This window comes from Mirounga angustirostris, unplaced genomic scaffold (assembly GCF_029215605.1).
Source record: "Mirounga angustirostris isolate CCGP_5_RB_7025 unplaced genomic scaffold, mMirAng1.0.hap1 SCAF_7, whole genome shotgun sequence".
In the NCBI taxonomy this organism is placed as follows: domain Eukaryota; kingdom Metazoa; phylum Chordata; class Mammalia; order Carnivora; family Phocidae; genus Mirounga; species Mirounga angustirostris.
This window is the reverse complement of record NW_026991715.1, coordinates 32,013,752-32,025,942: the sequence shown is the minus strand read 5'-3', so window position 1 is coordinate 32,025,942 and position 12,191 is coordinate 32,013,752. Positions and strand designations below refer to the sequence as shown.

At 38.1% G+C, this 12,191-nt stretch overlaps 1 protein-coding gene across 1 annotated transcript; it reads right to left on the bottom strand.

The window, feature by feature from the left end:
* Positions 1 to 176: 176 nt before the first annotated feature.
* Positions 177 to 10,829, bottom strand: LOC123854255 (palladin-like). The gene is made up of 9 exons (XM_045889378.1): positions 10,712 to 10,829; positions 10,453 to 10,515; positions 9,941 to 10,058; positions 8,766 to 8,828; positions 7,093 to 7,234; positions 5,885 to 5,908; positions 4,795 to 4,914; positions 4,463 to 4,700; positions 177 to 204 (listed from the first exon to the last, which is right to left on the bottom strand). Exons 2-9 carry the CDS (start codon positions 10,458 to 10,460, stop codon positions 177 to 179), a joined length of 741 nt encoding a protein of 246 aa, XP_045745334.1. The 5' UTR covers positions 10,461 to 10,515; positions 10,712 to 10,829.
* Positions 10,830 to 12,191: the final 1,362 nt, after the last annotated feature.

Below are 12,191 nucleotides of genomic sequence, written 5' to 3'. Positions count from 1 at the left end.
ATCTAAACAATATCTCAGATGTCTTAGTGATATTTAAGGAGTGGGATTACATGAGCTTCTCTTGCAGGCCTCTTTATTTTAGATGTGAATTTTGACTGTAAGCTTTTGTAAGCTCATGCAGGAGGAAGGGCAAAGAGTTGGGAAATGGAAAAAAGTATATAGAAAACTCAATTTCTTTATCGTGGTGGGGGCTTGGAATCTTTCCTGTTTAAGAAAGGACTAAAAGGGAAACTGTATTTTGAGACTGATGTTCTATCCAGTAAAAATTCTCCAGAAATAAGACCAGTGATTGATGGTTCCAAACTGATTTGTATTGGATAGTTGTTCTCTGAAGCTTTTTTTTTTTTTTTCCTTTCCTCCTCTTGCCAAATACAAGTAGGGGTGGAGCAGAGTCCAAGCGGTTTGTTTCAGGAGACAGGGTGTGGTCTCAGCAAAGGCAGGAGAGCAGGGTGATGGTGACGTGTCACTGGGAAGGTGGGGAGGTGGAAAAACATGATTTGATTTCTTAGCAAGTTTTCTGAATATGTATGGCATATGCCTCTTTGATCTTGTTCTTTTATTCTTCAAGAGTTTTGAAACACTTAAGAAATTACCAGACAAATAAGCATTCTGTGCATTTAGGGCTTTATACTGTCAACTCTTTCCTTCATCTCCCTTAACTCTTAGCGGTTACACAGTTTCCTTTCTCTTCACTAAGGAGACTGTCTTGGTATTTAGGTTTCCATTTTTGTGCAGGGAACTAAATATTTACAGAGGAAGAAACCTTCAAATCAACAACAGAAGTAATAAAGAGGGGTAGGTGGCCTGAGGATCAGGTCAATTGAGTGGAATTACCACCATTTAGTGGTTTCAGTATTGATACGTTTCTCCTGTTTAAAGCATATCTATTTATTACCCTCCTTCATGGGTGCTCCAATATTGATTTAATTACCATATACATGAGGGTCCATCCAATAAGTGTTAGAGCGCATATGAGCCATATAAAATTCTTCACAGCTGACCATGTACATGTATCTTCCTTTGGTGTTCAGAGAAAGTTTGATAATTGCTTCCTGGGCACATAGCCATTACTTGGTGGAAAGGCATACTAGACTGGATGAGTAGGTGTTTGCCTACCAAGTCTTATTTCAGGAATTTCCCAAAGTATTTCTCTACATCTGCTCACTGATATTTCAGTTTCCATTAATAGGGACAAAGCCTTTTAATCCAAATTAGGGAGACTTAAAATATAAATGCAAGTGACAATAAAAGTAGCAAGAATAACCAACAAGTATAGCATTTACTATGAGTAGGGCTCTATTCTAAGCACTTTAAATTTGTGGTATATGTGATTGATACTTGGTTCTTCCAGAGAACAGGGTTTGATTAGGGCAAGGAAAAGGAGATACTAGATTTGAGGTCTCTTAATACCTAAAAGTTGAAGTTGTTATCCTACCAGGAAAGTAGGGAAGATGCCCAGGACAAACAATGAAGTCCCCAGTTTTGCCTAGGGCAGATTCTACACATACCATAGTTGGGGAGGAATTTTAGTTCCATTTATTTTTTATCCTTTAAGCTTTATCTCTTTTCTCTCCTATGCCTTTGTAAGATGTAACATTGGTTACAGTGTAATAGTTCCGTGGTACATCAAGGCAAAGGTTCTTGCCCCAGTAAGGGGATTAAGGGCTGATTTTGGAAAGGAAAGGAAGGTCTTCTTTCATGGCCCCATTGTCAGAAGTTAATAGTCTATATTTAATAATCTATTATGAATCTATTTTTCTACTTTTAAATGTTTAGTTTGCTTTTTTGAATGGTGTTTTTTGTTTCCTCACACATACAGCTATTCAAATGGTTTAGTTGCTTATTTGAAAAAAATTTTCCTAAAACTGGAAGAATCCATAAGATGGCAGGTGAGTGAACTATATTCCAACCTGTCCCCAAAGACATCTTTTCCAATTATTTCTCTAAATTATCAGTAAGGGCCTCTGGTGAATCATTCTAGTGCCTCACAGTATGAAGGTAACTTCCCACTATGTCACTGAACCATTTCCTGCTGCACGTTAGGGGAATTCTTTCTTGTCCTATCGTCAGTGGAAGGGTGACTTGGCTATTTATCTGTCACTCATTCATCCTTTCTTCATTTATAGCTCTTGTTGTATTTTTTAAAAATGTAAACTATGTATACTGTTGTAAAATGGTGCTGTGAGCTTTGTCTAAAATCTGATGTCAGATGTATGTGATGAAGCTAATTTCTGCTGTATCAACTGAGAAGGCAAATGCCACATTGAGGATGGAAGGACTAACGACTGAAGAACATTTCATTTATTTTCAGGTTATGCATAATTCGCAATGATTACTGAAGTTCTGTCCCACTGTAGCACTTGTAATTTGAAATCTCCTTTTGAGTGCTTAATTCGGTCTTATATTCTTTTCAAGAGAGTAGTAATAATGGACATTCCACTAGGTTTGGAGTCAAGTAGTAAAAATGATAACATTAATTTGGCTAATGTTCTACAGCTTTGTAGACACACTAACCTTATTATCTGTTTTGGAGACCTGAGTGTGAGTGCCCACTCTGCCATATACTTGCTGTGTAACCTTAGACAAGTTGCTTAATCTCTCTGAGCTTTAATAATTAACTGAAAAACGAAGATAGTATCTGTTTTACTAACCTAATCAGAGGAAATCATATGATGGACTCTTACATGGTATCATTTATCTCCTCAACCAAGTTAAATGTTTTCTGAGGGAGGGACTGTTTATTTTTTATCTTTGGGACATTGTGGCTTATAGTTGACATTCAGTAAAAACTTGTTAACTTTTGTGGAACTTTCATTGAATAATTTTTCTCAAAGATGATTTTTTAAATGAAAAAGATGGTAATCTCCTGTGAAAGATACTGTATTATAAATTCAGTACCTTTTTAAGTCTTAAAGGCTCACTGCTAAACATAGGTACTCATGGAGAAAAGTTTTAGATATCTGTATTGGCTGTCTCCCCAGGGAAGTCTCCCACAGAAACTGACATAAACACATAGGATGTACTTAATAAATGTTTGTTGAATAAATTGCAGTCTTTTGTCCCCCACACACCCGTTCTTTGACCTCATGAGAAATCTTTATACGGGTAGCTATAATCCAGGTAACTAGAGATCCCAGAAGCTAAGGGGTTCCAGAAGACTAACTGAGAAATTACAGTCATAGACTGTTATTGAAGATACATTGATCCTAAGAAAAAACAGTGCAGTGAAGTAATAGCCACTATTACGAATTCCTATTATGTACTTGACATATGTTGTTCCAGGTCTGTTAATATATACGTTCAAACTCTTTTCTTCACTGTCTTCATTGTAAGAAACTCTTGGAGAAGTACCTATCCCAGGGTCATAGAAGCATGAGGAAGCAGCCCTCAACAATGTCAGTCAGTCATCTACAATCTCAGTCATTTGTAGAATGAGTAACTTCATGTAGGTGACCTCTGATTCCTTCCATCTCTAATATGATAAATTTATTCACTTGATAGACCCAAATACTACTCAAGAAATCTCTTCTTAAAAGAGATTTCGGGCGCCTGGGTGGGTCATTTGGTTAAGCGACTGCCTTCGGCTCAGGTCATGATCCTGGAGTCCTGGGATCGAGTCCCATGTCGGGCTCCCCTGCTCAGCGGGGAGTCTGCTTCTCCCTCTCCCGCTCCCCCCCTTGTGCTCTCTCTCTCTATCTCATTCTCTCTCTCAAATAAATAAATAAAATCTTAAAAAAAAAGATTTCAATATCTTTTATTTTGTAATTAACAGAGGCTACTTAAACTAGAAAATAGTCAAGAATGTTCATTTATTAAGTTTTATTAAAGGTGTTTAACCTAAATTTAACCTAAAACTTTAGGTTTGTAAAATATTTAGTGGACTCTGTTAGATATTAGTAAAGTAAAAAAATTTAAATGACTTTAAGTGTCAGTTTTTAGTCCCCCCCCCCAACCCCCGTGACTATTTTAGTTGAGGTTTGTGTTTGGGGGTTGGGGGATGATGGCAGATTTTGTTTTGAGTATAGCCTGGTTGGCAAATTCACCTAATGAGTTATCTTTCCATTTATACACTTGCCTTCTAAATGCAAGGAAAATTCTGTCTGTATTCTAAGACAACAAGAAGAAACCTGTATCACAATGTTTTTTATATTTACATTGGGATCAGACCCTGAATTCTTTTGTGGAAAAGATTCTACTTCTTCAAAATCTTGTGCCATTTCAGCATTGTTGATTTTTTTTTTTTTCAATGTCTCTAACCTTTAGATGTGGATCTAAGCGCTTCATTTACTGTTTCAGCTCTGGTGAAAGATAGGATGGAGGGCAAGGGAGAAGTGACAGAATTAAGTGACTCACCTCAGAATGTAAGTTCCTTAAGGGCAGGAACTTTGTCATGTTCACTGTTCTGTGTGCAGGACCAAGAACATTTGTTGAATGAGCAAGTGTTAAGTCTGTCTGCCCTTACCATTGTGGTTGCAGCTCAGAGGAATTTTCATTGCAGAAATCCTCCTTTGGAACCTGGATCTCATGTTCATTGTGACGGGCTGGTTCGGGAATAGTTGAAATAACGTTCATTGGGGTGTCATCTGGATTTTTGTCCTTTGTGTGGCTGTCACTGCTCCAGGGAAAGGTGGCCAGTTTTGGAGAAAGTTTACTCATGGGTAACTTTGGAGAACTCTCTGACTTTTCCACTTCTTTTCCTCCTGAAAAATATAATTATTTACCACCTCAGATAGAAACAGAATCTTCCTCCTCCTCTTGGCTGAACTGGAGCAGGGAGATCCTGAAAAGAATTACCTGGGGAAACAAAGAGTCTTGCTTTGGAGACTGCAGTCCCAGCCTCATTTTCTGCAATGCACTTGAATTCCCCAGAGTCTTCAGGAAATACTTCTGTGATAATCAAGGTGCAGACTTCCTCTGGAAAGGCAAGAGATTCAACTTGACCAGAGTTTTGGGAGATCCCAAATTAACAAATAGTGTGGGAGGATGTCAGGGAAAGTCGGTACTAGGAATAAAGGGTATTTCTGAGATTTTTAAACAATCCATCAGATTAGACTTTTTGTCTTTGAGTGGGCTCCTGAAGATAAATAAAAAATGCAACCTAAAATAATCCCAGCAGAGTCCCTATCACCTATCTCTTTGACACATCTCTTTACTATAATGTGAGTTCCTTGAAAGCAGGGATTACACTTTATTCCTTGACTTCTAGATTTCTGTAGCTTTAGTGCTTAGCATCAGGTTCCTATAGACAGATTTTCTGAGCTGACCTAAAATTTATCATTGCCAGGATAGTTCGATAGTGCAGTGATAGCCACATTGTGATGGGCACTACACCTACTTCTTGGACAGTCAACAACTTGGATGTTTGATGTCAGCACGCCTCCTCACTGCCTCTCTGGAGAGTTCATGAGTCATAGATCAGAGGATGGATGCATGTTCTGCGAGGGCAGGGACCTCCTTAGTGCCCAGAATGGAACGTGGCCATTGTCTGTACTATGTTGAGTGAATGAATAGGTGAATAAACACACTGACAAATCCCAGTTATCTTGCTGCTTTTGTTCTGTCAGTTCGAGTTGTTATAGGGTAGTCTCAAAACCGCTCATGATGGCAAAAGTGATTTGGGAGATAGTCTTCTGATGGTAATCTTGATTTAATCATTTGTTATCAAGATGTTGAAAAATTGGGGGTGCCTGGGTGGCTTAGTCAGTTAAGCATCTGCCTTCGGCTCAAGTCATGATCTCAGGGTCCTGGGATTCGAGCCCTGCTTTGGGTTCTCTGCTCATCGGGGAGTCTGCTTCTCTCTCTGCTCCCTTCCCCCCACTTGAGCTCTCTTTCTCTCTCAAATAAATAAAATCTTAAAAATAAAGATGTTGAAAATTGTGCTTACCGGGAATGGATGATAAAGAAGCTTCTGGAAGATAAAACAAGGGAATAGAGAATTTAAAAGATGACGGTTAATTTAATTGGGAGAAGGGGCCATGTGTATATGATAAATAACTTAAATAAATAAAGCACATACAAGGTTGACTGTAATGTAGAGTCACAGACTATAAACTCTGTAGAATCCCAGAAAAGATACATGATGGAACGAACACTTGGCAGGGGGCCAGAAGAACTGTATTTTTGTTCTCTTTAGCCCTGAATTGCTCTGTGATTTTGTGAAAATTCTTCTCTGGGCTTTAGTTCTTCATCTCTAACATGAAGAAAGTATCTGTTCTCTGAATGGGAACCATTACTGAACCCCTGGTCGTGTGGTGCTCTCTTTCTCCCAAGAAAATCTTTTTGTTTTAGTCTCTCTAATGAAAATAAAGTTGAATATTTCATTATAAACATACTATAGTATTACTGTAGAAAAACACATAAAAGGATAATAGTTTGGGTGGTGCGGATGTGGGTGATTTAAAATTCTTTCTTTATGCTAATGCCACATTGTGTAATAGAGGTTTTTCTTCCTGGATGTGATGTGCAAGTGTTCATTGTGCTGCGTCAATATTTAAATATATTTTCTTTGCTTGGGGCAAGAACTATTTTGGGCTTGGACTCTGGCTGCAGCATTTATTAACGTTGTAACCTTGGGCAAGGCATTTAGTATTTCTGATTTCAGTTTTCTTATAAAATGGAAATAACAATGCACACTTCAAAATGTTGATGTGAGGATTAAATGAAAGGTTGCTTATAAACTCCGTGTTTAGCATGAAGTATATCATCATACTTGTTACCCTTCCCTGAGTTTATTATTTGGTAGGAAACAAATAATAAAGTATTTAGAAAGCTGTACATCATTATTAATTTGTTTTATTCTTTAAAAAATATGTTTATTCTCACATTTTTTTTCTTGTTTGTATGCCAAGAACTCATTAGCAAGATAATTTATGAAAACAAACCAGTCTTTTCACAGCTATTAAACCTATTGTTTCATCAGAGAAAAACAGCTATCTTTTCTTTTTTGTTTCGAGGAATCATTTGAATTTGAAATCATAATTGTTTAACAAAAATTTCTGAGCCTGTAACAAGTCAGCTATTAAACTTTGAAACATGAATTAGATTTCAAGGTTAATTGAAATACAAAGCAAATCGAAAAGCTTATCACAATACTTCTCCTCAGAATCTGGAAGTCCTCAGAGTCTGCTATCTGCTCTTTCTCTCTGTACCAGTGAATTTGAACTGTGGTTGTTGCCTGGACTCGGCATTCAAATGCGACAAACTGGCCGCTGGTTGTCGAAATGTCTTGAAGATGCTGAAGAACAAATACAGAATTCACAGAATGGAAGAAACTTTCACCGTATGCAATGATTTGGGATGCCATTGGTAGTAAGTATGCTTTTCGCCATAATTATTGACAACTGACTGTACTTTAATCAAAACAAGGAGTTGCTGGGATTCTTCTGTGCTTTATAGTGTGCTTTACAGTCATGTGTTAGTTATGTTTATCTTAATTTCACAAAGTTGTTGCTCACTTCGCCAAGAGCCATGTTCAAAATAGGAAACAGAGTAGTTGAAAACTCTTACCTTTGTTATATGATTTTGTTGAGTACATGGAGAGTCATAGATTTAATCTTTATTATCAGTCAGATAGTGTGGGCAGCATTGTATTTTTTAAGGATTCTGAATCATGACTTAGAGGACTTGGACCAGAATCTCAACTCTGCCACTAACTGGTTGAAGCTGATCGTAGGAACTTGGAAACTCTTAACCTCTGTGGAACTCAGGTACTTTATCTGTGAAATAGGGCTAGCAAAATGCTCAGCCTTTTTTTAGGTTTTGAGGCTCATTTCTGATAAATTGAACATTTAAAGAGTGAAGAGTTATAATGTTATATCAAAAGCATAAAAATAGGTGGTTTGGTCTCACAATGCATTGATGAATGGGTGGCATTTGTAGTAAATATCCCCCTTAAACCCTGATCTCCCTTCTCTCCTGTTTTCAGCTAGAGTCCTCTAGAATCTAGAATTACATTTCAAGTTATAACTTGGCTGAGAAGGAGTATCTGAGGTCCTTCTATCAGGTGAGACACAGTGACCACCAGTCCAGCCCTTGCGGCCTGATGCCCAGGGCTACATATCTTCAGGAAGGAATGCAGCAGGAAACTTGTAGAAATAATAGACCCATGTAGCTGACAGCCTGGGCTGCAAGCAAGCTTTTGGAATCTATAGCAGGGCTCCTTATTCTTAATGACATTTTTTCCTGACTCCCATCCTGTACTTGGTACAGGTTAAATCTTTGTCCTGCTTCTCATACTTTGGGCCAGCAAGAAGCAGTGGTTCCAGTTCTCTCAGGTTTGGAAACTGGGAGACAGTGAGCCCAGAGATTTCAACCTTAGTTTGGTTTGACCTAGTTGATTGATTCCTGCTCTCTCCAGTGGATGATACGGGAGCCTTCTTAATCCTGATCACTCTCTGTTACCCAAGCAGGAAATAGATATTGTTTTGCTTATTGGCTTAGTCAGAAGGGCATCTTATGACTAGTTAGGAGAATCAGATGAACCTTGAGGTCAGGTAGAGCATAGTCTACTTGGACAGGACAGTCTGAGCATTGCCCTTGAGAGCTGAAGATTGGTGTAGAGCAAAAGTCTAAAGAATATAGGAAACCCTGAGTTGCTCTGTGACATTGAACAGTAATTTCACCCCTTCTGGAACTCACTTTTCTCATACATAAAATAATAATTTCTGAGGTTCTTTTTAGTTTCCCCTTTTCCTTCTCACCCCTATGATGACATCTACAGTTTATCTATAAAATCCTAAGTCTACCATGCAGTATGGATAGGTTACCTTGGTGAACACAGGGGTTACAACACAGGTGGGTCCGGACAGGCTGCTGCAGGGACTCTGCATCTGGTTTAAGAAATAGAAGAGACAGGGGCGCCTGGGTGGCTCAGTCGGTTGAGCATCTGCCTTTGGCTTGGGTCATGATCCCCGGGTCCTAATCCCGGGGTCCTGGGATTGAGTCCCATGTCCGAGAAGTCTGCTTCTCCCCCTGACTCATGCTCTCTCTTGCGCACGTGCTCTCTCTCACTCACTCAAATAAAATCTTAAAAAAAAACCCCAAAACTAGAAGAGACACTCTCATCCATACTGCCAAGCCCCTGAAACCTAGAAGCATGGTGCCCATGAACCAACAGAATCAGTTTTAGTGCTACCAACCACACCCCAAGTGTCCTCTTTAAAAAGGATAATGCTTCTAATTTAAATCTCATTTTGGGTATCTGCTCCAATGCCACCCTTTTTTTCCCTCTGTCCTCCAGCTTTCCATCAGCTGAGATGGTGAAATACAGTACCAAGCAATTACACTTGAGAGGTGAATTTTGACACTTATTTAGAGACTGTAGATAAAAGGCATAAATAACTTGTAAATTTTACTGACTAGATTTTTTTTCCCCTTCTCTATACAGTTGCTCTTGTTTGTTAGGTTTTTGTAAAAGCATCTCCCCCCCCCCCCCCCCCCGCTTTTTAATTAAAAGGGAATTCATTCCATGGATAGTTGGAATACTCTGTTATGGGCCTGAACTCCTAGAAACCACCTGTGGCTATGGTTTGGCACACAGACAAATGGCCAACCCACAGAACTACCATGGAGTTATTTCTGAGACCCATGGATTTCTTTTCTTGTTCTATTTGAGGTTATGCAATTGTAGGCTCTCCTCATGTATACTTTCAAGAAAGTTGCATTGATTCCTTTTTCTCTGGGCCTGTGTCTCCACACTGGAGTCCCTAAGAAGGCTTTTAAGACTGAACATACCCAGGACGCCTGGGTGGCTCAGTTGGTTAAGCGACTGCCTTTGGCTCAGGTCATGATCCTGGAGTCCCAGGATCGAGTCCCGCATCGGGCTCCCTGCTCGGCAGGGAGTCTGCTTCTGCCTCTGACCCTCCCCCCTCTCATGTGCTCTCTCTCTCTCTCAAATAAATAAATAAATAAAATCTTTAAAAAAAAAAAAGACTGAACATACCCTTTGGGGGTCAATACACAATGGTTGAACTAAGGTAGAGTAACTTGATCTGATGTTGGAGGTTTCGTTAACCAGGGAACTGATGGTCAAAGAAACTCTAGTGGTTTTCTTCTTTATCCTGTTGTGGAAACAAAACCAAACACAGTCCAGTGAAAGAAAAATTAGAGTCAGCTTTGATAGAAATGCCTCACTGTATTCATTTGGCATGAATCACATTTTTACTTCTAATCCTTATTTTTTCTTGATTTGCATAATAATTTCAGTTTTTTCCTTTTGATCAATTAGTGGATTATGGCTCCTGATAGTTTTGCTTTAAATTTCCTTTGTCTTGTCTGATAATCAGTGAGCTGTTACTAAACACTTATGCAGAAGAAATAATTTATAAAGCAAATAATCACTTTAAAATTTGGAACATTTTAGGGTTTTTTTTTTTTGGTGTATTTTTTAAAGTAGAATTTCCCCTATATTCATATGGCAACAAATGCACATTCACATGCACATTCTGTACTTACTCTGACATTTCTGTAGCATATTCCAAGCACAATCACAGAGAGAAATGTTTTCTTCCCTCTTCCCTTGTAAGAAAGAGAAAAAAGAAGTTCTGTCTAGATCTCACTGGCATTTAATAAAATTTAGTTCGCCTGTATTGTATGCACAGTAGGACTAGCAAATTAGTTAGTTATGAGCAACAGGTCAATCCAGAACATCTGAATTTTTGACTAAGCGTGGAACTACTTTAATATTCTCAGTTTAAAAAATCCAGACGTTTACCTTTACAGAGCTATAGTGGTTGCACCCAGAAGAGCTATTGAGTCATTTCCCCAAAACAATATTTTATAGGGCCGATATTGTTGTCTTGTGAATTTGTGTTTTGGTCGGAAGTCTTCAGCATATTTGTTATAATAAAAAATCTGTTGACACATTGCTGTGTTGAAGGATGTTGTCAATCTTCATATTATCTCTATGAGTACTTAGTAGAGAAGTCTATCTCAGTTCTTAGTATCAAGAATAATCAGGGGGCGCCTGGGTGGCTCAGTCAGTTAAGCATCCGACTCTTGGCTTCTGCTCAGGTCATGATCTCAGGATTGTAAGATCAAGCCCCATGTTTTGCTCTACGCTCAATGTGGAGTCTGCTTGAGGTTCTCTCTCTCCCCCTTCCTTCACCTATGCACCTCTGTGCACACACACACACTCTCTCTTGAATAAGTAAATAAAACCTTAAAAAAAAAAAAAAGAATAATCGGGCTTCTGTGTTACAACTTTAGTTTTTCCTCACAGATACTACAAATCTTAGTATTGATTATATTTCCTCTATGTTAGGTATTTGAAAGTCTAGTGCTCATTATATAGCCAGGAATTCAACAGAGTTTGGAGTCAGGATCTCCTAAATTTGTAACCTGATATTTTTTCCACATTATGTCTGTGATGATTTATTTACCCAAACCAACATTTAGATCACATGACATCATGAAGAACTTTTATGTTATTTCCAGGTAGAAGAGATAGATTGGAAGATATAGATTAGCCTGAATAACAAAATACTATAATTTTCAGAAAGCCATTGTCTTATGGAAATAGAGTATTTGAAATTGTAAATATTCCAGGAAACCTAGTCTCTAGCGTCACTTTATACTACAATGCTTTAATGAAAAAAAATTATTTCCTACTTAAATCTTTTACATACAGTGTTTGATACCATGCTTTTGGATTAGATTTATCTAATCTTTTAATCTTAGTATATAATCTCGTAATAGTGGCTTTTTCGGTCTTTAAAAACTTCCTTATCTTGAAGTTTCATAACCATTTTGTGCTAATTTGCCTTAGGCTAAAATTTCAGCCATGTAAAAGATTTGCTAATACTATTTCATGCTTCATTTCTTAAGGTGGACAGTGGCTACAGAATGTACGTTTTATTTATTTAAAATGTGCAAATACTCAGGTCATGATCTCCTGAGTCGTGAGATTGAGCTCCATATCTGGCTCCACACTGAGTGGCGTCTGCTTGAAGATTCTCTCCCTCTGTCCCTCCCCTCACATGTGCTTGCGTGTGTGCACACACACACTTTCTCAAATAAATCTTTAAAAAAAATAAAATGCCCAAATACATTATATTTACTCATATCTATGTGTCTAGTATTTCATAATTTGTAAGATTAAAAAAATCTGTGAACTGAAACTGCCCCCTTTTTTTAAGGGTAGTTGTATTTTTTATTTTCAAAGTACAGATAGAATTATTCTTCGGTAGTTCAGA

Coding starts and splice junctions, on each gene's coding strand:
- LOC123854255 (XM_045889378.1), bottom strand. Junction 8,829..9,940: donor TGTGTATTGACCCCCAAAGG/GTATGTTCAGTC, acceptor TTCTTAAACCAG/ATGCAGAGTCCCTGCAGCAG. Junction 7,235..8,765: donor TAACCCCTGTGTTCACCAAG/GTAACCTATCCA, acceptor TTTGTTCTTCAG/CATCTTCAAGACATTTCGAC.